A 26192-nucleotide genomic window follows, 5' to 3' on the forward strand; every position below is an offset into this window, starting at 1 on the left:
TCGGGAAACCGGAAGCTGAATACTTCAGGTATGAAAGGTTTTGGGTATTTCTTTTATAATAATATATCATTTGAGTGTGCATTTGTTCCATTTAGTACGTATGATCTAATATATGCAAAGAAGCGACAACTTTGACCTATTATAACGTTGTTACTAATGGTGCGATTTCCACCAAACTTGATAGAATTATGCTCTATGTCATGACCTACATTGCTGGTGCTAGGCTGACCTTAAGGGGGTTCTTGACCCAATTACTAAAAATTGCAGTAATATACTATTATTAACTTTATTTTAACAGATATCGGTATGGAGGGTTTTTCGGAGCCTAGGCACCATATAGTGGGAGCCTCCTGATTTTTCGGTTGTGTAGTTTCTGAGAATGGGTCCGTTAATGAAATGACCACTTTTGGCCCCCGCACTCCCCACCTTTCCAACAAATGTCAAAACCAAGACCAGCTTCTGAAAGTACTAACCAAGGCCTTTCATTTGATGTTCCACATCATTATATTTGATGAAAAGAAATTTGCACCCCCCTTTTGCATGTAAGTCACTGTAGGCGTGAGCGTTCACAGTTCCCACCTTTCTACCAAATTTGGTGTGAATCGCTGTAACCTTCCCCGAGAAAAATGCGCGTGACAGGCAAACAGATAGACAGTTTTGTTTTACACAAAACCTTAACAAGCAATATCTATTGAAGCTTTGATCTATTGCAAGGTCATACCAAGATTGAGACCCCAAAAGCTGCACTGTGGGTGAGAGAGGTAAATGAGAATAGAAACTGACAAACTTAGTTAGCACTTACAGACGTACATACATTATACTCGTCAAACTGGTCTCACAGTGCTAGAAATCAAAACAACGCGTTGTGCGTGCTTTGAAAGTTTGATATGATAATGATCTCAACTCTATGCATAGAAAAATTGGACTTTAACAGGGAAAATTTTACTACGCGGCGCTAGTTCTCATTTAGCTCCAGCCGAGATGGACACTTTTTCTGTTGTTCTGTGGTCTTTCATTAGTATTGTGTCACTAATTTTCATTTATTTCAAGAAAAAATATTCGTATTGGAAAGACCGTGGCGTGAATTATGTTGAACCGACATTTCCCCTTGGAAATTTATCAATTCGGAAGGAGCATTTTAAAGATTTCACTATCAAGATCTACAAGCATAAAAATGAAGACCCTTTCGTGGGTGCCTATATGCTAACGAAGCCAATAATTATCCCAACAAGCCTCGACTTCATTCAGAGCATCCTGGTGAAAGACTTTAGTAATTTTCATGAACGCGGGGGATATCACAATGAAGCAGATGATCCCTTGACTGCCCACATGTTCGCCGTGGATGGAGAAAAATGGAAATTTCTACGCACGAAACTATCTCCGACATTCACCTCTGGCAAGATGAAGTTCATGTTCCCAACAGTGGTTGAAGTAGCGAATCAATTCAACGCTACTCTTGCAGATATTGTTAAGCCGGAGGCAGAGCTGGAAATCCGAGATTTACTCGCCAGATTCACAACAGATGTGATTGGTTCTTGTGCTTTTGGAATAGAATGTAACAGTTTGAAAGACCCAAATTCTGTATTTCGTTATTATGGAAGGAAGGTGTTCGAAGACATCAAAGTTGGACCAAAAATAATGTTAGCTCTTCATTATCCGAATATAGCAAGGAAGCTGCATGTTAAGGTGTTTGCAGCAGAACTAACTGAGTTTTTTCTAAATACAGTTCGTGAAACAATCGATTATCGCGAGAAAAATAATGTTAAACGGAATGATTTCATGAATTTCCTAATCCAACTGAAAAACGGGGAGAGCATTGACGATGAAAGCTCTAATCAGATGAAAAAATTAACTATAGAGGAGGTCGCAGCGCAAGCCTTTTTATTCTTTATCGCCGGTTTTGAAACATCGTCCACAACGATGACATATTCTTTGTATGAGTTGGCCCTGAATCCTGATATCCAGGAAAAAGCCCGACAGGAAATCGATGAAGTTTTAAAGAAACATGAAGGAAAATTGACCTATGAGGCCGTCCAAGAAATGACATACATTGATCAACTAATAAGTGGTACGAATAGTATATTCATTGAATTTTATCTGTTTGAACTTTTCACACTTTTCCATCTACAGAGGCTCTTCGCAAATATCCTCCGGTCGTTTTCCTTAGGAGGAAAGCTGCTGGAGACTATAAAATACCAAATACGAAGATAATTATTGAGAAGGGACAAGAAATTATGATCCCCGCATACTGTATTCATCATGATCCTGAAATATACCCGAACCCGGAAGTATTCGACCCAAATCGCTTTACTCCAGAACAAATAAAATCTCGGCACCCTATGTCATTCTTGAGTTTTGGTGATGGCCCTAGAAATTGTGTAGGGTTACGTTTTGGTCGGATGCAAACACGAATCGGTCTTATCACTTTATTAAGGAATTATCGGTTCAAACCATCCCCCAAGACTGCAGTCCCACTAATTTTTGACCCAGCGAAACCAATACTAGCTCCGAAAGGTGGAATGCATCTTGGAGTCGAGAGAATCGAGAGAAGTTAATATACTACATAGGAACTAAGTTTTCCAGATATTGTAATTTAATGTATTATTATCTTGCTTGCTGTAAATTAAAAGTGGGGATATATATTGTGAGAATGGTTTCAAACTATCTTCAACTAAGTACATCATTTGACTACACAGATAATCATCGTTCCTATGTAAAAAGTGTGGGCTTCCAGATGATTCTTTACTTACTGGACTCTGGGAAAATTGGGGGACGTTATTCTTTAGTTACTCCCTTAGACTGGCGTTGCGATGCTAATACCATACTCACGCTTTGATGAAAGGGGGAAGTGATATCTTATGTAACAAGAACTGAGAAAACTTTCAAAGTTCTGTACAAGAGAGGTGTATGAATATACTCAAAAATGGCTACATTCATTGTACTCATACATAAATCATATTCGAATTTTCGAATGTAATATACAATGAAAAACTCTTGGCCGCGTTTGGGAGAAGAATCCTCCAAACAATTTTTGGCACCTCCCATAAGAATGGACGATTCCGTAGCCTACATAATGATGAAATCTATGAGCGATACCATGACCATCAGGTTGTGGATAAAATCTGGCTCAATAAGTTACGGTGGGGTCACTTAATACGTATGGATGAAGATGATCTAGCCCGCAAAGTCTATAAGGGCAATATCTATTGCAAAAAAAGAAGACGAGGCAGACCCTGCCTGAGATGGAGTGATGGTGTAGTTCAGGACGCCAGACAGCTTATAGATGTATCGAATTGGTGGACCTTGTCGCAAAACTGGGATGTCTGGAGTTCCTTATTTAGGCAGGCCTAGACCGGATACCGGTTGTTGCGCCGTTGATGATGATGATCATCATGAAAACATAAGAAATGGTGACAACTGAGAACGATCAAAATAGAAGAGAACAATGGTTAATAATTTCTCCAATCTAGGGTCGAAAATCATAACCGAAAACAAGTACGACGTTGAAATCTGTTAGGATATTTCAGCTTTCAAGAACTATTTCGCCCGAAATGTAGGCTATGGAATCGTCCATCCTCATGTAGGGGCCAAAAATTCTTCGGCGGATTCTTCTCTTCAAGCGGCCAAGAGTTCGCAATTTTCCTTGCTAAGAACCTCCGAGTGAAGTCTCTAAGGAATACGTAAGGACTAGCAAGATCATAGTCTTGTACAGTAAGAGCTTGGACCCTATGTTGAGACGTTTTGAGCGAAACAGTTTTTGTAAGCTGAAATAGACCCTATGGCAGCCAACAACCGTGCGCGGATTGCATCGTCGTAGCGGTTATCGGTTGTGATTTTCGACCCTAGATAGGAGAAATTATCAACGGTCTCAAAGTTGTATTCTTCTACCTTTATTCTTCCCGTTTGACCAGTGCAGTTTGATGTTGTTGGTTGTTTGGTTTCTGGTGCTGACGTTCCGACCATATATTTTGTCTTGCTTTCATTGATGTACAGCCCAAGATCTCGAGACAATTGCCGCCTGCTCGATCTGGATGAAGGCAGTTTGTATGTCTCGGCTCGTTCTTCCCATAATATCGATATCGTTAGCATAGGGCAGTAGTTGGGTGGACTTAAAGCATCAGCATCACGAATTACTTTCTCGAGTGCCAAATTAAAGAGGACGCATGATATGGCATCCCCTTATCTTAAACCATTATTGCTGTTGGATGGTCTCAAGAGTGATCCTACTGCTTTTATCTGGTCTCGCACATTGGTCAGGGTCAGCATAATCAGTGTTATCAATTTCGTCGCAATACAGAATTCTCTCATTGCCGTGTACAGTTTTACCTTGGCTATGCTGTCATAAGCGGTTTTGAAGTCGATGAATAGATAGTAGAACTGATGTTCATATTCCAACAGTTTTTCCATCGCTAGCCGCAGACCGAAAATTTGATGTGTTGCTGATTTGCCTGGAGTGAAGCCTCTTTGGTATGGGTCAATGATGTTGTAGGCGCATGGGGCTATTCGCTCTAGCAAGATAGCGGAGAATATCTTATAGATGGTACTCAGCAACGTGATACCTCTATAATTGCTGCACTGTCTGATGTCCCCCTTTTTACGTATGAGACAGATAATGCCTCTCTGCCAGTCATCAGGCAATGATTCGCTATCCCACACCTTGAGCACAAGTTGATGAACCACTTGGTGTAACTGGTCGCCTCCATATTTAACCAATTCGGCTGTAATTCCATTGGCTCCTGGCGATTTATGATTTTTAATGATGAATTACATGGATTGTTTCTTCTATACCTGGTGGTGGCAGCATTTATCCGTCGGCCTTAGTTGGCGGGACCTCCAACTCGCCGATGTTTTGGTTCTTTAGTAGTTCATCAAAGTACCCAAGCCATTTCTACAATATGCCCATTCTGTCGGAAATAAGATTTCCCTCTTTGTTTCGGCAGGATGAACATCGAGGTGTGTAAGGCTTCATCCTGCTGACTTGTTAGTAAAACTCCCGCGCCTGGTGCGGTTGCTCCATGTACTTTTCTAGTTCACAGACCTGTTGGTTCTCCCAGGCTTCCTTTTTCCGTCTGTGAAGTCGCTTCTCCGCTCGATGGAGTTCGTGATAAATGACTGCACGTACCCTCGTTCTGCCGTTTTGTTGCTACCTTACATTCATCGTCAAACCAGCCGTTCGGATTCTTTTTGCGGCTGGTGCCAAGTATGTTTGTGGCCGTATTTATGCTAACGTTATTCAGGTGATTGTGAAGATCATTTGTTGATGCTTCATCTCCAGGATCTCTGTTGACTGCGGTTATTGCGGCATCCGTTTCCTTCTTATAGGTATTGCGGAGGGCTATGTTGTGGATGACTTCAGTGTTAACTCTTACCTGATTGCCAGAAGGGATTCTGGGCGGTGTTGTTATTCGAGCTCGGAGCACCATCCCAACGAGATAGTGGTCCGAGTCTATATTGGCCCCCTATATGCTTTGATATTCATCAAGGCTGAGAGGTGGCGGCGTTCGATCCACACGTGGCCAATTTGATTGAAATTCGTCCCACCTGGAGAGGGGCACATTTGTCTGTGGATCGCTTTCCACCCAAACCAGGTACTTCCAACAGCCATTTCGTGTGATAGTGCTAATTGAATAATCCGCAGTCCGCTATCATTTGTATTTTGATGTAAGCTATGAGAGCCAACGTTTCGCCTGAATACGGGCTGCGTCCCTACTTGACTGTTAAAACCGCCAAGAATGATTTTGATATCATATCTGCGACAGGTTTGGAGGGTTCGTTCTACTGCCTCGTAGAAGGTATCCTTCTCCGACTTTGCAGTCTCTTCTGTAGGGGCATGAACGTTAATGAGGCTTATGTTTCTAAATTTCCCTCCCAAACCTACTCCGAGCACATGGTTGACTGGATGGTCACTATAATATATGGTATAGCGGCTTTTCTCCAGGAAACCAGTCCCTGTCCAACGCATCTCCTGCAATGCTGCTAAATGGGCCTTATATTAGGACAGATTATCGACTAGCGGCTTGGCGGCTCCATCTCTGTACAGGGAGCGCACGTTCCATAAGAAAATCCGCAAATCGTTATTGCTTTTTCGTTGTCGCGTTCGTCGTTGTAAAATCCACCCAGTCCGAGGCTCCTGTTGTGGCTTCGTAACAAGTTGTTTTCCATGTAGGGTTGTCAGCCGTACCCAGCTCCCAACCTGGAGGACCATTTGGTACAATTTGTCCCGTTTTTAGGTGCGGGAGACTCGCCTTCATCCTTCTCCGTCTGCAGCTTTTCGTTAAGAAAGAGCTCCCAGCGGTGACCACGTGGAGGTGGAGATAGGGTTTGGTAGTAGAGCTGCTGACGTTGGTTCAGCAGGAGTGTCCCAGGTTTTATACTCCATCTTGTGTACCAATCCACTTTTCGCCCTGGAACCTATACTACCCTTTGATACCGGAGTTCAGCTGCAGGAAATTCATTTACAGATAGTTGAAATCGCCTTTTGCTCGTCGGACATTTACTGGTGCCTGTGATATGGCTTTTCTCTGCATGGCAGAAATTTACGATCCCTATTGCACCCGTTGTTAATGTGACCCTCATCATCGCATTTGAGACATGTTTTTGTGGATTTCTGCGCCCCTCAGAATAAGATAGTTTTGTGGCAGTCTTGATACCTTGTTTCCTCGATTTGTTTTTTTAAGGTGCAATTCAAATATTTTCCCAGGTTATGTGTTGCCTTCATTCCAAAACCTGTTTTACCATGATCGATGGCAGCTGCTTGCGTGTTTGCTTATTTTTATTTTACAAACATTAAATATCTTTTCATGACACAAGATGATAATATTTAGTACTCAATGATAATAATGATGTGACGCTCTCGAAAAAAAGGCTCTTATCAATACAGAAAGTAAGCACTAACTTTGAATTTTTTACCATTTTGTATTTGATAATGAGAATGCGACTTTAGTCTAAATTTGTATTATAAGTATCAGGTTTATTTCTGTTACAGATAAGAAGTTTGATGTCAAGTGACCCCCTGCTCTGCCACGAAAATAGCAAGCTAATTTTGTAAATAAACAAACGCGTCTCAGCGGAATGTCTCGCTTCTTAATTCTCTTATCAATCAATCCATCAACAAGCAAGTAAATTTTGTATAGTCACCCTCTTGTGTAAGGTCGGGGAGTCAACGATATATCGAATGAATAGTAGCATTGTACGCTTTTTTTTCAATCATATTAACGAACCTAATAAAGTAACTTAAGGAGCGACTTGTGACAGTAAATTGCTAAGTCTGAACTGCTATATGAACTATGCTGCTGGAAAATTTGGTATTTCTTGGATAAGCTTAAGGGGGGTTTTCCAGCCAACTTCCAAAAGTTGATTATATACTATTAGTAAGTCTATTTGAGCAAATATCGAAATGTCACTTATTTTCATCTAAGCGCACCATCCTGATTTTTTTTCGGATTTTTGGGTTGGGTAGTTTCCGAAAATGAGTCCTGTCCCACTCTAAGTGTGTACATTTTGACTCCTTACTCGCGCACTTTACAATTCACGCGAAAAATAATATCAGCTTAGGAAAGTACTAATTGAGGTCTTTCGTTTGATACCTACATGACTACATCCTCCTTTAAACCCCATCTAAATTTATTTCACTTACTGCATGCTTGAAATTTCAAAGTTACCGTTTTGGAGAAAAGTGCGTGTGACAGACAGACGCAAAACTTTAATAAAAATCGGAAAACACAGCATAGCATGTTTTTGGATGAGAATAGAGTTTTCCATTGTTAGTTGAATGATTTAGTTTGGAGTTAAATTAAAAGCAATTTTCAATTATATGGTCTTATACCACCCTGAATCGCTCTTCTGTCAATGGTGTCACTCGGCTCCTTGTGACACCATTGACAGAAGAGCGATTCAATAAAGAAATAACTTACATAAAAGACACAGCGGTGAAAAACGGATACAGTAGGGGGGAAATAGATAGAATATTACGTACAAAGCCAAATAGAATAAATAGGGACCAACTCACAACACTCAACAAACAACAAACAAGTCGGGAAACTGGGAGCTGGACGCTTCAGGTAAGAAAGGTTTTGTGTATTTCTTAGTACGTAGCACGTAATATACGCATATATTATGTGAAAGTATCCACTTTCGGGTGATATTGACATTGATAGTCTTCAATTTTCAAAGAAACATCAACTTTGACGTATTATAACTTCTGCCTGATCATGGTAGACCATTTCTCACGCTGGAAGTAGCACCAATCTCTCAGACCAAGAAGCCAACACAGTTGCAAGAGCCTTCCTTAACACATTTGCAGGTTTGACATACCACTTCGGATTACCACAGATCAAGGGACTGTAATCAAGGTTGTTTCAAGAACTCAACAACCTGATCCATCTCGCAACTAATGACATGGTCGAGCGTTTTCACCGAAAGCTCATAACAGAAATAAGATTTCAAAATACCCGCTGGACGGAAGCATTGCCTGTCATACTACTAGGCATTTGCACAGCTTGGAAGAAAGGCCTGGGTGTAACTGCAGCAGAAATGGTATATGGGCAGTCATTACGCCCCCTAGGTAAATTTTTCGAAATAGAGTCCAACAACAAACTGGTATACACGTCTGATTTCGCCAATAAGTTGAGATAGCGCTTCCAAATGTTAGGTGCAGTTAATGGGAGTCAACACGACAACAAAAGAATTTTCATATGTAAATACCTAGCAACAACAAGCCATGTCTTCAGCCGTAACGATTGTCCGAGAAAATACTCCAAGATCCATTCCAGGGCCAATATAGAGTGATCAGTAGAAGAAATAAGTTCTTTAAAGTAATCTTGACTTATCATTACAGTATTCATTGTTCGTCTGAAGCCTACTTACGCGATGACCGACGACATCGTACAGAACTCGGTCTCGGACCACCAACGGGAAGCTTCCGTGGTAATGCCCACTCCTGCGAGACCCATATGAAAAATCGTTCAAGTTCCCGTTCAACAACCTGAAGTGCCAGCCTCAACGAAATCTGGCAAAAGGGGGGGGGAAGGGGTCGCCATATTGATCACAGTCTAATCTGTAATCTACATATTAAGACGGCTCCTATAAGGTTGACTTGGGAAGCACAGTATGAATTTCCTGCCTGCCGCGTTCGTTGACAATAATGCTTTCTGCAAATCGGTTAGTATCCTTTTATATGATTTCGTGCAGTATTTATGCATGGTAAGGGCTATTCGGACCTAATCATTTGAAACTCTCTTTTTCGGACTTTTGAGAAACCTACAGGCCCGCTTGCCTATGCTTCGCAAAAGTCAGAAAACATATAACTCCGCTGTGAAGAGAAGCGTGAAAGATGTAAACTGTGTTTGTCAACTGGAAAACCGGATTGTTTTGAATCCATTATCCTTATTCAAGTTTATAGGATTCAATGTACTGAAAACGTTAACCGCTTTAGATGAAGGCTTCGCTTTGTATTTGTTGTTTTTGTCAATATTACGTCTACGATCGAAAGTGTCATCAGTTTACCTAAGTGAACTCTGAATTGGTAAGCCTTCTAAATAGTAACCCTATAAACCGAAATTCCTGTAGTCATCTGGGTCCTTAAAACGAATGTTGAAAATCTAATTACCTATTCTCTTGAAGCGCGTTGAAACACTTCATTTCGAGATCATAATTGTACACTCCAAAGCAATGTAGTCTGTATTGCGCTTACACGAGATTACAATAGTTACTTCAATCCGCCATCAGTGAAATTTAAACTGCGATTCTCTCAGGGTGAAAAATTAGAGCTCTTACCATTAGGTCATCCGAATGTAGTAAAATGAATATATAGAAGCCGAAGGTTGGCTGCTGTAAATCATGTCTCACAGGTTAGCTTGCCTAGCACTTATCAAGCTTTTTACTATCGTTTAACTAAGTTGGGTAAGTTCCTTCTAATCATGCTACTTTCGCTTTCATTTTGCACAGAATTCACGTCTTAAGGGGGTTATCCTGTGTGTCGGGTTGGAGAAATCGATTTTTTCTGTTGCATGAATTGTATCTATATATAGTGGAGAATATGTAGGCAAAGGAATTTTCCGATATTCTGAGTCCTTCAGAAATTACAGTGTTAAACAGGTAAGGAGTTTGTAGCCGTGGCTAGAGTACTTGATGAGAAAGAGCATCGAATCTTTTTTTACCTGTTAGTCTTTTACCTGAGCCTTATAAATTCGAACACAGGTACAAATATAAAAAGATGGAAAACCAATCAATTGTCTAAACTTATTTGCTGTTTGGAAGAAAAGGATAATCTAGTCTAGAGTGAGCACTGAAAGGCTTTCAAGCTATACTCAGTTATATTTTGTTGTAAGTATTGTGCTGTTTGTGTGTTCAGTGATTTTTTTTAAATGGATCGTACGAAGGGAGATCGCTTTAACGTTCAACGTCATGCTCGCACTAAAAAACGAGTATTTCATGGGAATCGATACTTATCAGAGAAGAAAAAGGACTTCGCATCAACATCAGCAAAGGAACTTTTAGCAAGCATGACCATGGATGTTCCAATTGCGACAAGTTTTGTATATTGGATTTTGCTGGAGTTTTCTCCGGTATTTCTGCAGATAATAAAATATACGTAGTAGTAAAAAAGGAATGCGTAGGACATGTCGAGAAAAGAATGGGAACGCGGCTTAGAAATGCAAAGAAGAACCACAAAGGCATTGGTTGAAAAGAGGCTGGAAAACTTACTGATAAGGTTATTAACGACCTCTCTACATTTTTTGGGCTAGCTATTCGTCGACACGCAAATTCGATAGAAGGAATGAAGCAAGAAATTCGGGTAACTTTCTTCCATAAATGTTCTACAGATGAAAATCTCTCAGCATCAAAATTGTCCAACAGGCGAGGACAGTTGGTGCAAATGGCGCAAATGGCGCAAAGCGGCAGCTAAAGGAGAACTGGGTAGTTTCCACCACGAGAAGGCACCTTTGACTGAAGAAGTTCAAACAGTCATCAAACCAATCTAAGAAGATTTGTCACGAGATGATCTCTTGAACAGATGTTTAGGAGCAGAGATCCAGAATAACAATGAGTCGTTAAATGGATTGATCTAGACTTTCGCTCCTAAACACCTCCATTCTGGGGCCAAGGTCGAAGAAATAGCCACTTTTCTGGCTGTAATTATTTTCAATAAAGGATTCAATGGCATTCTCTAAATCCTAGTGACAATGGGATGTCAAGTTAGTCACATATGTCAGGTTTATGCCGACCGCCGTAATGACGCGCGAATTTGGCGGTCCGAACGACGATCGACTGACCTAGCTAAAAGAGCCAGAATTGAAACCAGAGAGCAACAATCGGCCTTACAAGACTTTTTTGAAGAAACGGAGGGTGCTATCTATGAGCCAGGTATAGCAGATTAATGGTGAGTTAAAATTTACTGTTGATAATCACATTTAAATTTTCAAATGCGTTTTTCTCGAAACTGCATCTTGAAAATCGGCTGACACCATAGCTCAAAATCTATCCAACCAAATACTTTGAAATTTTCACTACTTCTTTAATACATATTCCAAGGTCCGCAAACTAGGATAATTGCAATCGGACGGGTCGTTTTTTTATTCATAAAAAAAGCCTTAAAAAACACCAAAATCCAAAAAATTAAGTTTAAAAGCCCACCAAAAATTTATCTTTTAATATTTTCTAATTACCCTAGTTTGTGAACCGTGGAATATTATCCACATTAAAATGCCGTTTAGTTTTTTTGCTCAGATGAACACAGCGCCCTCCAGCGTGGCAGCAGAACTACACCTTTTTTTGTAGATAATGCATAAATTGACAAGTATTCCGAAAACTAGCTACGATATCAAGCTGAAAAATTTATCACATATACTAGAGATATCAATAAACATATGGTGAATCACGAATCATGTTTCTATCTTTATCCAGTCCTCCAAAATAATTTTTCAAAACAAGACAAAAAAACGGCCTTCACACGGGATGACCCCCTTAAGTCTTCAGTACCTTGGTTAAGATAAGCTCCCTTTCTTAAGAAGTTAGAGTTTAAGAAAGGTTCTCCCCAGTTATTCTTGTGTTATAGAACTTAAAATAACTAACTTGTTACTCAAACGTTGGTAAAACCCTTGTTCGGAATAGTTAATAGTAGCCTGAAAAACGCTAGTATTCGAACCTACATACATATTTGGATATTATCTGCAATGGTAAGTATAGCAGAGGCTACAAGAAAAGCAAATCGATTGAGGAAAAAACCAGATTTATCATTTTCCAATTCCAAATCCTGGCTTATTCTCAACGGGACAGAGAAGCTTACTGAGGACAATAGGTCCCTCCCTTATACCTTAGTAAAGATGATCCTAAGGAGAGTCAGCAGTACAGGATGACAGTAGATACCAAGTAGCAATGAACAGTGGATTTTGGAAAATTGAAAATATTTAACAACATTGAAAGCAAGATAAAAGATAATATCTGACTGGGCAAGAAGAAGCTCATCAATCAGCTAACCTCTTTTTCCGTCTTAGAAACGTTGGATGGCGAAGTTGGATCGTCTGAATCGGATTTTCTACCGCTCTTTGATTGTTAACTGGAGTACTGAGGTTTTCAAATCATTGTCGAAAGTAGCACACTATCGCCGTTTTGGTCAGCCTTTAGGTTCATTGCCATCTACTTCTGTGTTCCGTGATCTTACCTCAAATTCTCGACGGGCTCTCATCCAGGTTATACTGATACGGTACAAAGTAAATTCATAACATGAAAGCATGCGGAAAAACACGACCTGTTGTGGAAATTATACGTTTCTGAAGTGAAAATTATGAGGAAATTATTTCTTATTTTATTGAAATCTTTATTCCGGGCCTCCGAGGTGTATTTAAAATCGATGACACAACACTATCTGTTTATTTAACAAAAGATAAGCAACATTTCCCATACAATAAAATCTATTTATCAATGGCAATGAGATATTTGTAGACAATGAAACAAAAACGTCATCTTTGGCTACCATGTTAATGTCTGACTTTTTTTATAAACTCATGTACATATGTATATCCATTTTCGAAGTACACCTTACTGACATCTACACCTTTTCCACAAGCAGATGCATTCCATATTTAGGAGAAAGTAAAGGATTTATTTCAGAAAATTCCATGGGAATTGTTGTCTTTTCACATGGTTTAAAGCGATAATTCTTTAAGAGAGTAACCAATCCAATGCGCGATTGCATTCTTCCGAATCTTAGTCCAACGCAATTTCTAGGTCCATCACCGAATCCCAGGAAAGCTACTGGATGACGATTTTTTACTTGTTCTGGAGCAAATCGTTCAGGATCAAATACTTCTGGATTCTCATAAATTTCTGGATCGTGCTGGATTGAATACGCTGGAATTGCTACAATTATGCCCTCTTCAATGACTATATCAGAATTTGGAAGGCGGAAGTTGTGGGCACATTTCCGAATTAAGTTTGCCACTGGCGGGTATTTTCGTAATGTTTCTAAAGCAAAAGGAAAACACATGAAACTAATCAATTAACAATACGTAAAGATATGAAAGGTCTCACCGCTTATAATCTTGTCGACATAAACCATTTCCTTTATACTTTCATAAGTTATCATTCCATCGTGCTTATTCAGTACTTCATCTATTTCTTGACGAGCCTTTTCCTGGATGGCAGGATTCAAAGAGAGTTCATATAATGCGAACATCATCGTGGTAGACGATGTTTCAAAGCCTGCTAGGAAGAATAGAAAAGCTTGGGCAGCAACTTCTTCGATAGTCAACTTTCCAAGCTTCTTTGAATGTTCATCCCCTAGTGAGCCACCATTCTTTAACTGGATCAATAAATCCATAAAATCGTTACGTCGCACATTATTCTTTTCGCGGAAGGCAATAGTTTCGCGTACGGTATCCATGAAAAAATCGATCACATCCTTTCGGAATACCCTCATATGGAAATATTTCCTTGCTATATTTGGATATTGAGAAGCGAGTAATTGAAGAAAAGGAGGATGCGGAGGATCATCAAACACTTTCGCACCGTATCGACGAAATTCTGAATCAGGTGTTTTCATACTATTACATTCGATTCCAAATGCACAGGTTCCAATCACATCAGTCGTAAATCGGGCCAATAAGTCCTTCATCTCTAGGATCACACTACCTTTTGCCAATTCAGCCAGGCTAGCGTTGAAACGGTCAGCCACTTCGACAACAGTCGGGAACATGAATTTCATTTTCCCAGAAGTGAATGTCGGTGAGAGTTTGGCTCTCAAGGATTTCCATTTTTCTCCGTCCAAGGAAAACATATGAGCAGACAATGGATCGTCGATTTCATTAACGTACATCCCACGCCCATGGAAATTGCTAAAGTCTTTTATTAAAACAGTTTGCACGAAATCTAGGTCCGTAGCAACAACGACTGGAGTTGCGAAAAAGAACGCTCCAAGGAAAGGACTTTTCTCATTTTTTTTATTATAAATGTTGGCGATTATATCCTTGAAATGCGTCTTTTTCCGAAATGGCAAATTTCCAAACGGTATCGTGGGTTCAACATATAGGACTCCGCGATCTTTCCAGTATGCATATCTCTTCTTAAAAAATAAGAAAAATGCCGATACGATTCCGATCACTAGCCACAAAACTATCGACAACCAATCCATTTTTCTATCCACGAACAGCACTTTCCACAAATATATCGTTCTTCCAAATTTTCTTTAAGCACTGAGTTTCTAAGTATTTAGCAACTATTTACTAGCTTAACAAAGCCATATCTTATCTGGCTCTAATTTTCGGGAATGTCGATACGAGTGTGCGTTGGATTTATCATAGTATTTAGAGTTCAATGGGGTGCTTCATATGTTAAAAATATCGTCGCAGCAATCAGCAGCATATAACAAAAACAATTTAATTTGATGAAGATGAATCATTCTATTTTATGTTGACATACTCACGGTTTTAATAATATAAAGTAATAATATTCCAAATGATTAAAGCAATCTCCTGATAAAATGAATGAAAGACAATAAGAAGTAAAAATTCGCTGACAACATTATTTTGGTAATCAGTATTAACACCGGATCAGCAAGCATCCTGTTTTACCCTACCCTTCCCTAGGATCCACCAATTCGATATTCATAAAAGCTGTCTCGGCTCCTGGCCTATGTCATCGCTTCATTTCAGGCAAAGTTCGCCACATATTTTTTTTCTACCTTAAATATTGCCTTAACTGACCCTATGGGCTGGATCTTACTCATATATACAGAATAAGTAACCCACTGCACCAACGCAAATAAAAGTTCGCACCTTTTCCTGCTAAGGCTCCGTGGAATACACGAGGACTGGCAAGATCATTGTCGTCTACAGTAAAAACCCTGACTCTTTGATTAGACAATGATCGTCCGCGGATTCGTGGTCAAAGCTGCGAATTTCAACCATCGTTAAGAGAACTTGTAATGAGCTCTGAAGATTGGCATGGTCAAAATATCATCCTGAAGGGCTGGTGACGACCTAGAGGAAAGAGCTATTCAAAAACTTGAAGAAAATTGGTAAAATTGACGTAGAAGTCCGCCTGCAAATACTGAAGCTCCATCCAGGCGCTCTGTCGACACGTACTCACACGCCTTTGTGCTAGCCAGGTTCGGCAATGTTTGGGGGAACTTGGAGGGTTTCGATTCCACACGTGCCATTTTACAAAATTAACGTGTCTATATCGGTGCATGAGCCAGCACCGGGTCCTGAAAATATCCACATAAACATGGGGGTCCGTGCGAGCCTAACGAAGCAAACCAAATACAAGCTAAAACCTGCAAATGAAAGTAAACAAGTCGGAAAACCCGAAGCTCGACGCTTCAGGTATAAAAGGTTCTGTGTTTCCCTATGTGAGGAGCATAACGCAGTTCTCCATTGGCTGATAACAGTGACTCGAGATATTTAATTCGCTTAGTTCTGTCAATGGCAGTAACCTGCCCAGAGCTGAGCGATTGAAATATCTCGGGTTAATGGGATCAGCCAATGGAGAACTGTGTAATGAAATTTCTTCACACGTTAGCGCAACCTGGATAAAGTGGCATTCCACAACTGGTGTTTTTTGTGATCGACGTATCAACGAACGTCTCAAATCTAAAATTTACGCAATGTCGTCTGTCTAGTCGCCCTCTATGGTTCTGAGTATTGGCCGACTATAAAAGAAAATGAACGGTGGCTTGCGTAATGGAGAGGAAGATGTTGCGTTGGACTAGTAGCGTGACACGTTTTGACCACATCCGAAATGAGGACATCCGCGATCGATATAGGGTTGCGCCAATCGCGGAAAAACTGCGAGAAAGGCGTTTCCGATGGTGTGGTCACGCAATTGACGCCAACGAGAATTCACTTACTAAGATTGGTCTGAACATCGAAGTCAATGGGTAAGCAACCAAAAAACTGTTTCGGCCGGCTTGATACGATGGATGGGGATTTAAAGGCTTGGCGATTACATCCTGGTCAGGCATTTGATAAAATAAAATCACGAAACCGATCATGACGAGCCGACCTCGATTGTGAACGGAACAAAGACTGAAGAAAAAGAAGAAGATGTGAGGAGCGACGAGTGCACGACAGCTCCGTGTCAGATGGCTAAAAATTTCATTGCCCTCTATTTTTTAGAAAGCGATTTAAATAAATCATTTGATGGAAAGCTCAGTATTGATAATAGTAAACCTAATACGCTTCACACTCTGAGTTTAATATTATTAGCAAATGTCAAGAATTAACCCTACATCAAATATAAACAAGTCGGGAAACCGGAAGCCGGACGCTTCAGGTACGAAAGGTTTTGTTTCCTAGTACGTAGCACCTAATATATTCACATATTATGTGAGAGTATCCACTTTCGGGTGATATTGACATTATTGGCAAGTCTGCATTATAGCCTACATCACTGCATGGTGCATGTTGCTAAGGTGAACCTAAGGGGGGTTTCCTGCCAATCTGAACAGATATCGATATGGAAGGTATTTCCGAGCCCAGGCACCATATAGTGGCAGCCTCGTGATTTTTTTCAGATGTTTCGGTTTAGTAGTTTATGAGAATGGCCCCCTTAAAGAAATTATCACTTTCAACCCCTGGCACTCCCCACCTTTCCAACAAATGTCAAAACTAAGACCGACTTTGAAAAGTACTAACCGAGACCTTTAATTTGATAATCTGCATAACTATATTGAATTCAACGTAATGGTTTAAAACAATGCGTCCTTTATAACGTGACCCTGGGGAAAGTGATTCGCGTAGCAGATTTCAATGCAAGATGCACCATCCTCTTCAAGTTCACCCAACTACACGCCTACGCTGACGATATTGACATTACGAGAAGGACAAGATGTAAAGTCTACTTTCATCTAGGCGGCGTGAGCTTCACGTTAATTAATGAATAATGACTGTTTAATAAAGTCAAGATGAAGTACATGGTGGCAACATTAGCGCTCACGAACAAAAAACCAACTAGATCAAATCGCACTGGTCAAAAGAAAACAATAAATCTAGGAGACCATAACTTTGAGACCGTTGAAAGTTTCTCAAATCTAGGGTCGAAAATCACAACCAATACAAGCTTTGATGATGAAATCTGCGTACGGTTGTTGGGTGCCAACAGAACCTATTTCAACAGGTCAAAGATCTTGCTGTACAAGATTATGTATAATCTTGTCAGCCTCATGTATTTCTCCGAGAACTCGGTTCTTAGCAAGAACAGATGCGAAGTCTTATCAGCGCTGGAGAGAAGAATCCTCCAAAGAATTTTCGGTCCCCTACATGAGGATGGACGATTCCGTAGTCTGCACAAACACGAAATCTATGAGCATCGGTCATGGACTGGTTGTGCATAAAAGGCGGCCCAACTGATTGCGGTGAGCGGTTTACCGAATCCGTATGGATGAGGATGATCCAGCCCAAAAAGTGTATAAGGACATCTATAGTACAAAAAGAAGACGGGGGAGACCCTGCCTGAGAGGGAGTGATGGCGTAGGTTTGGACACCAAACAGGTCCTAGCGATGTCGAATTTGTGGACCTCGTCGAATAACCGGGGTGTCTGAAGTTCCTTTCTAAGGCAGCCCTCGACTAGATGCCGGTCGTTGCGCCATTGATGATAATGATGTCCAGCTTGCATCATTGGAATTCAGCATTCAAGAGAGCCTCGTTTCCATCTTCCAGTGACTTATGTGCATGAGGCACATAATTGTTATATCGGACTATATTGACCCTTCCTTTGAGACTGTCTATGCGGACTAGAATCAACTATATATATTTCAACCAAAAAACCTAAAAAACTTTAATTATCAAAATGCAAAACAACCAGAAGTGAGTGAGGCCAGAGGTAAAAAAGTCGTTCCTAGGCTAAAATAAAAAGGAAAATGCTTGTCTTTTCAGTCAAGTCAGCTATCAAACTTCGGGAATTAAATAAATGATTTTATTTTTGTTACTAAGATAAATAATTATATTCATGACATGTTTCCAAAAAAAGTCACCAGCTATGTGGCATATTTAGCTTTCCATTCAGAGCCAATACTCTAGTATTCTTCGATTATCTAATAAGTGATAAGCAAAAATTCGGAAAACAGTCAAGGTTACTAGTGGTGATAAAATATTTTCGACGAATTTCGAATTAATAAAAATGATATCGTTGCCTATCTTATTGATTTTTAATCTATGTATTCCATTATCACAATTTTATTTATTTTCCCCTAAAGTCTAAATAATACATGAAGTAAAGCATATTCAAATCTACAGCTCCTCAAGCAGCAGATACATTCCATATTTAAGTTGAAGCAAAAATTTGTCTTCAGAATATTCCATAGCAGTCGTCTTATCGTTCAAAACGAGGTATGCAATTATTTCGGAGCATCACAAACAAATTCGTTACAAGTGACCAAGCTTGGTTCTTAAGTACGATCCAGAAACTAAACAGCAGTCCATGGAATGGAGGCCTGAAGGAGCCAATTGAACCGCGAAAACAAACTAACAAAAGTGATGGCGTCAATTTGTTTTGTCACAGCCAAAATTGTCCCAGCTATTTTTTGGAAACTGTTGAAGCAGTAACAGTTGAATGCAGAAACGTGCCTGCCAGAATTTTCAACAAATGTCCTGCCGGTAAGGCAAAAAAACTTCGACACTAGTTTTTACCATAAGACAATGCGCCAGCTCACATTGAGAATTCCGGATGCAACAAAAATAAGTCAATTTTTTTTAAAGAAGTGGAAATCTTGGAAGACTCACCTCAGTGTTCACGATCCCTGAGAGTGTGGTATTTTTACCCCACTCACCAAGCTACAACTTCTTTTATTGGTTGAAGACCCTGTATCCTCCCCGGCACTTTGGTTACAATTGCTGAGGAATTGGCTGTTCCTCAGGAGTTTATATAATTAGCCATCTTTTATGTTAGTAGGTCATTTGGCTTTACTCTTTTCAATCGTCTCATTAGATCAGCGATATCAGCCAATTTTCAAACTTTGTTGTTCTCACTAACAAACTATACTCTCAGGTCCTTATGGAGATCCTCATTACGAAAAAACCACGGAGCGTCTACTACGCTTCTAAGCACTTTATTTTGGAAGGTTTGTATGACCTTCAGCTTTGATTCTTTGGCATAGCCCCAGAACTCGATGCCCTACGCTCATCAGTGCCTTAGGACCTGCTTATAAATTTGCAGCTTGTTGTCGATGGTCAGCTGGGAATTCCTCCCCAATAACTAGTACATCTGCCTGTATCTAACATTTACCTCGTTATTTTTTCTCAGGATGTGTCTTTTAAAGCTGAGCTTAGCAGCGAGTATCATACCTAAATATTTGACCTCCCTCACCTGGGGCACATTTGGTCCGTTTGTGATGACTTTGGTATATAGGAGAAACAGTGTTGGACCCAAGACACCGCCCTGTGGTACACCAGCTGAATTTTTTCTAGTTCAGAGTAGGTTTCTTCGAATTTCACTTTGAATACGCGCTCTGATACATACGATTGTACGTTATCGAACATTCTTTTGGAAGGTCCATATGCAATTTATACAACAGACTTTGATGCCTTATCAAACGCCCGGGCGTCCTCGAGAAAAATGGCTAAGCACAACTGCGTTTTTTTCTACTGCATTTTCTATCGGGTTCGTGATCCTGTACACCTGTTCGATTGTGGAATGCTTTTCGAGGAAACCGGTGAGGTGGTAGTAGCTTTCGGTCCACAATGATTTTCTTCAGTCCCTCAAGGAGAAACCTTCCAAATTGCTTGGCTGTAATAGGGAGTGGCGATATTGGTCAATACGATTCGACTTAACCAAGCGAGAGACCATTATAACTGGCGCTACTTTCCATTGTCGCGGGACGTATTGTAATCTGAAACCTACATTAATTATTTGTAATAATTAGGCTAGATCCTTTTCCGGCAGTTTTTTTGGTACTCTCCATGTGTTCATAGCCAGGAACTATGTTGGGAGGCACTTCGTTTTAATTTCTGTCCTCAGCTCATTTAGTTTTACATGGCGTTTTGAGTAATGGTCCACTTTTCTGAGTGGCGTTAAGCATGTAGACGCTTATGTATCTAGAGGTTGGACGGTGCTTTTTAGATGCTTAATCTGCCTCATTTTGTGCAGAACGATCCCATTACCCATTTTCGTGTTCAATAGGTGGAATTCGTTGTCTGGGTGTTTTTAGATTTTTCGCGGTCTTCCACAGAGAATATCCGATGTCTTTTTGTACTGTAAGATTTGAGACATTTATTTTGCTATTAAATTTGCTACTTAAGGCCTATAGCTTATTTGTTAGAAAGTTTTTTCCTTTGCTTTGTGCAGTTTCTTTGCCACAGTTTTGCAAGCTCTAGGTTTCTCTGGAATTAGTTCGACAACCTCATCAGAATAGTCAGTGTATTTTTTACTCAGTTTTTGATGATCAGGAATGATTTTCCAAGCCGCCTGTTGTATTGTAAGTTTTTATTATTGAAGAACATGGATGTATTCGCCTGAAAGTCCCTTAGTTACGAAGAAATCAATGACAACGAGTGTAGGTTTGCCGCTGCAGTGGAAGTTGCACGATTGTGCTCTTCCTGCTTCAAATAATTTGTTGCCTCTGGACGTTATTTGCTAAGATCCCTAGAATCCATTTTTGGCATTAAGATCGCCTCCTAAAATCAAGGAGCTTTCGCTGACCTGGAAAAGTCGAGATAAATCTTCTTTTTTAACACCGGAATGGGGCGGACAATATATTGAAAGGATCTTTATAACGACCACCACCAATAGTCCCCAGCTGTATTTCGTCTGTACTTTGTGATCTTTAATATCCCCTTTAACGAAGATTGTAGTTCCCCCTGGCTTGTCGAGTGGGATGTCCTCCATGATGTAAACAAAATTCACGGATTTTAGCGTTCTTAAGCCCTGGGAGGTAGCTTTCTGAGATATGGAGATATGACATATATATATACAAATCAGGGAGGAAGTAACAGCGAGAAACTTACAACATGGTTGGCAGGTTAAGACAGTTAATCCGTAAAAACCCTCGTCCCAACCTGCCGCAATTTGATTCTCAAGACATTGGCATTTGATTTATTCGAGTCAAGATTGGGTTTGCTACGACAAGAACAGAAGATGAGGACACCCAATTGTATTCCGTACTGAGAGCTAGCGACGGTCCAACTAAACAGCAAATCAACAATGTTATCAGTCACCCTCCTGCTCAAGCTAAATGAAGTTTTCTTAAAAGTGTAATCATTCAACGTTTTGGTGTGCCCGAAAAAGAAAGACTACGCCAATTACTAAGGAAGGAAGGAAGGAATTTCCTTAGGTTCTAAAAAAAACCCTAAAAACTGTTCCGTGAAATGCGGGAACTGCTGGGCTAGTCTAATCGATAAGGCGATCTATGAGCTGGAGTGAAAAACTACCACCTAGTTTACAACCTTTCCTCGTTATGTCAGATTACCTGAGACTCAACGAATTGGCAAGAATTGCGGACCGAACCAACTCAGTGATCTCTCGTGGTGATACTCTTATGGCTGTTTCGGCAGACAATCGTTCCTACGAATCGAATCTCGCTATCTCACGCTTCCGTAAACTAGAATTAAGAGCCTAGAGAAGCTTACCACTGAATTACTTGAAAAAATTAAAGCTTCAGAACTTTAAGATCGCAGCCTGAAATCTCGATCGGGCAACAGAAGCAGCATTACTTCACCGACACCTAGCAGCATGTGTTTTAACCATTGCTAGTTGGGGATCAATAAGCGGCGCTTGACAACTTTGCCCTTATTTAAACTTAGTAACCAGGAAAACTCAGTTCGCTGACTACAGTAGTCAAGACACATTAAACTAGTATTTCTACAATTCATGATGTGCGCTAAGCTACTTGCTGAGTTTGTCAACGTAACGAAGCCTTGCCTGAATGCCTCTCTCACCCTCAAGAAAAAAGACTATGCAAACAGAATCATCACACGTGCTCATCCAGTTTTCACGAAGTGCAGGAAATTCGCAGGTGTCTACACCTACAGCTGGCAGAGAATAAATTTAAAGTTCGCTCTATGAAGGAATCATTCGACCGTCAAGCAGTCTTTGGGCAAGTCATATAAAAATTGCACCTAAAAAGAACGTCGGTTAGATATTGTCCGGGGAAACTCCACGCCATCAGCGAATCTGGCAAATATCCACCTCTTCTGTTACAAAGCCTTTTTACAGTCTTTCATAACAAATCTACCTTCTCAGCAATGGATTTAGAACCAGTTTACAACCAAATTCCCATGCACGACGAAGGCATTAACAAGACAGCAGTACTCACGTCAAGCAGACTACTTGAATAGCTGGTGATGGCATCGGTTTGTATAACGCCAAGAAAATATTCCAGAGATACGTTCACACAATCTTTAGAGCTTTCAACTTGGTTTTGATCTAAATTGACGACATTTTGGTCATATTAGAAAGTGCCACTCATCATCAACATCACTTACGTCAAGTATTTCTTAAACCCAGAGAAAATAACTTGTCCTTCAACATCAGCAAGTGTCGTTGCATTTTGAGTTATTTAAAACTTGCTTTTTCCAAAAAATCAGTATGTGCAATGTTAATAAATGATACTAGCGAAAAGCAAAAGCAAGTCTTAATTATTTCAAATAATTTAATCGATAGAAACACCGCAAGATTACACCTAGATGTCATTTCATGCAACGAGAAACGAACTTCCTTAGCTACAAAATCTGTTCCATCCTTAATTAAAAGAGGGACGAAGACGGTTAAGGGGTCTTACCAGGGCAGATTCAACTCTTCAGACGTTGCCTCGTCTCCGCCCTGGGAGCAGCGTTACCGAAGCGACTCGCAGATGTTGAAAACATGACAAGGGCGCGAATTATATTCTACGTAAATCCGTCTACAGTTTAGACCAAAAGAGTGGGAGCAAGTTGCTCTCCATTTGGTCCGGTGATGCCATCAAGTCGATGCGGTCTTAGGACTCCCCAATCGCTAAAAAAGAAGGAACAGTTCCATCCGTTTCGCTCTGACAGCCAATTATCCTTTCAAAAAAGAAGACTTTTAGGCATGGTAAATTATTACAGACGAAGCATTTCCACGGCAGCTACCTCTTCTCACCTGCATATAAACTACAATCAAAAACGATAAAACAAAGATAATCTGGACTTCAGTTGTTCAGCTTTCATAAAACTCAAACAAGTTCTCAACGATGCTACATAGTCGTTGTTCCCATCTCCAACCTCAAAACTCACCTTGACTGCAGACGCGTCAACCACTTGCATTGGGGCAGCACTAGTTCAGCTTGAAAATTGTTCCATCCGACCAACTGGATTTTTCTATAGAAAACTGTTTGCCATTCACTGTCGCACCAAATATTTTCGCCATCATCTGGAAGCTCAACACTTCACCATCAAAACAGGCCACAAGCTGTTAACACATGATTTTACCCTGAAGTTCAACCAAGGCCTCCGAGAGACAACTCCATGAACTCGAGTTCATCTCCCTGATCACAACTGACGTAGTCCATATGAAGGGTGATGGAAACCCATTCACTGACGTTCTTTCACGCATCAATGCTATCTCTATACCCACAATTCTCGATCCTTCCGCTATTCTACACGCTCAACAAAATGATCGTAATTTACAACAACTTCTACAAAGCAAATTCAGCTCAACATTTTAAGAACTAGAAGTGGGTCCTGGTGTTAAATTTTTCTGCAATGTTTCTCACAATGAGATGCCTTCATACTTGCCGCATCGATCTAGTGCACAACCTTTGGCATCCTAGTCAAAAAAGTACCTCGTTTAAACTCAGCGAAAACTTTTTATATGGTTAAGTATAAAAAGGATGCTATCACCTCAAAGATTCAGCCACATAGCAAACTAACTCCCAGTCATATCTCAGCACCTGACTTTAAGTTTAATCACATTAAACTAGACATAATTATGTTGCCAAAGAGTATCCGCACAGCTTGGTCATCATCGACCGATTCTTGAGATGCGTGGTCGCCGTGCCGCTAAAAAAACATGGCAGCAGAAAAAGTAATCAAATCTCCTTTTGACAACTGGATCAGTCACCACACCACTCCACTTCAGATCACCACTCATCAAGAAACTTCATTCAAGAGTTAACTTTTCCAATTCTTCACTAACTTTATTGGTGCTAAATGAATGAGTACAACCACTTACGATCCTTAGTTAAATAGTATCGTACCACGTTTTCATCGCAAGCTCAAAGCAGCCTTATAATCATATTGTATCAACCATCATTTCCTGAGGAAACGTAACATCTACATCTAGCATAAGCTCCAAACCAGCGTTTATTAGCGTCGTGCTTAATACTTTTTGGTAGCGGTAAACTCCCATTCCCCAGCAAGAAAGATCGAACCCTTCAATTTTCCGAAGAAGTGAAATATCTAGGTGTCATACAACCTGACAAAGAATTTGCTTTGGACAGATCTAGAGATATTAAATAGTAGTCACTTATCAAGCGTTAAGTGATATTGAATGGATTTAGATAAAAAGCTTCTTAGGAACATACATGTAGAGGTAAAGATGAAAAGAGCTCTCACAGCCTACAGGTTGTGTAGGCGGAGCCTAGTCTCGAAGTTACTATCCTTAAGCCGATGTCGCTTATGTATTCGTAGTATTCTGGGTGAAGGTGCAACAAAAATGTTTTCACCGCACCCTAGTCGCACTTTCATAGATTTGTCGGTGCGGATATTGCCGGTACCATGAGCAGAATATCCGGTGCAGCTCCACATTCATTACTCAATTTGCAGCCCCTAGATATATATTCAAGATGGTCAAAGGGTATAGTATAGGTCCCAGGGCAAAACGTGGATTGGTACCCACGATGGAGCATAAAACCTGGGAAATGCCTGCTGAACCAACACCAACAGCTCTACTACCAAACCCTATCTTCACCTCCACGTGGTGACCGCTGGGAGCTCTTTCTTAACGAAAAGCTGCAGACGGAGAAGGATTAAAGCGAGTCTCCCGCGCCTAAACACAGGCTCCAGGTTGGGGGTTGGTTAGGACTGACAACCCTATATGGAAAACAACTTGTTACGAAGTCACAACAGGAGCCTCGGACTGGACAAATTACACAACGACGAACCTAGCAATGAAAACAGAATAATGATTTGCACATTTTCTCATGGAGCGTGTGCTCCCTGTACAGAGATGAAGCTAATGAGCAGCTAGCCGATACCCTGTCCCAATATAGGGCTGACTTAACGGGGTTACAGGAGATGCGTTGGACAGGGACCGGTTTCGTGGAAAAGAGCCGCTACACTATATATTATATTGCCCATCCAGTAAACCTTGTGCTCGGAATAGGTTCCTAAGTCAACCAAAAAATTAAACCTCGTGTTATGGGCTTTGAAAACATAAGCGAACGGCTATGCACTTTTCGCTTGCGAGGAAGCAGAAATATAAGCCTCATTAACGTTCACGCCCCTACAGAGGAGACTGCAGAGTCTACGGGGCAGTAGAACGAACCCTCGAAGCCGTCCCAGATATGATATCAAAATCATACTTGGGGATTTTAACAGCCAAGTAGGAAAGGAGTATTCAGGCGATACGTTGGCTCCCATAGCTTACACCAAAATACAAATGATAACGGACTGCGGATTATTCAATTAGCAGGGTCACATTAAATGGTTGTTGAAAGTGCCTGGTTTGCGCGGAAAGCGATCCACAAACATACATGGGCCTCTCCAGGCGGGACCACTTGCAACCAAATTGACCACGTGTTGAT

At 40.6% G+C, this 26192-nt stretch overlaps 2 protein-coding genes across 3 annotated transcripts in view; one reads left to right on the forward strand and one right to left on the reverse strand.

Moving 5' to 3' along the window:
* The first annotated feature begins 943 nt into the window (after positions 1 to 943).
* The window catches only part of LOC119646752 (probable cytochrome P450 6a14), a 92475-nt gene continuing 67226 nt past the window's right edge, over positions 944 to 26192 (forward strand). The window contains exons 1-2 of one of the 2 annotated variants that reach the window (XM_038047330.1): positions 946 to 2068; positions 2131 to 2648. In XM_038047330.1, the coding sequence (XP_037903258.1) occupies positions 982 to 2068; positions 2131 to 2555 (1512 nt within the window). In that variant the 5' untranslated portion in view covers positions 946 to 981 and the 3' untranslated portion in view covers positions 2556 to 2648. Of the gene's footprint in view, positions 2069 to 2130; positions 2649 to 26192 lie in introns of those variants that run through there. The other variant, XM_038047332.1, reaches the window with a different exon arrangement.
* LOC119646751 (cytochrome P450 6a2-like) lies at positions 12960 to 14696 on the reverse strand. The gene is made up of 2 exons (XM_038047329.1): positions 13531 to 14696; positions 12960 to 13464 (listed from the first exon to the last, which is right to left on the reverse strand). The coding sequence occupies exons 1-2, from the start codon at positions 14627 to 14629 to the stop codon at positions 13049 to 13051; spliced, it is 1515 nt and encodes a 504-aa protein (XP_037903257.1). The 5' UTR covers positions 14630 to 14696; the 3' UTR covers positions 12960 to 13048.

This window comes from Hermetia illucens, chromosome 1, assembly GCF_905115235.1.
Source record: "Hermetia illucens chromosome 1, iHerIll2.2.curated.20191125, whole genome shotgun sequence".
Classification (NCBI taxonomy): domain Eukaryota; kingdom Metazoa; phylum Arthropoda; class Insecta; order Diptera; family Stratiomyidae; genus Hermetia; species Hermetia illucens.

What these genes read in the sequence shown, in the direction of transcription:
- LOC119646751 (XM_038047329.1), bottom strand. Translation starts at nt 14,629, where the DNA reads ATGGATTGGTTGTCGATAGTTTTGTGGCTAGTGATCGGAATCGTATCG. An exon ending in TGTCGACAAGATTATAAGCG is followed by an intron (nt 13,465 to 13,530) that starts GTGAGACCTTTC and finishes CTTTTGCTTTAG; the next exon opens with AAACATTACGAAAATACCCG.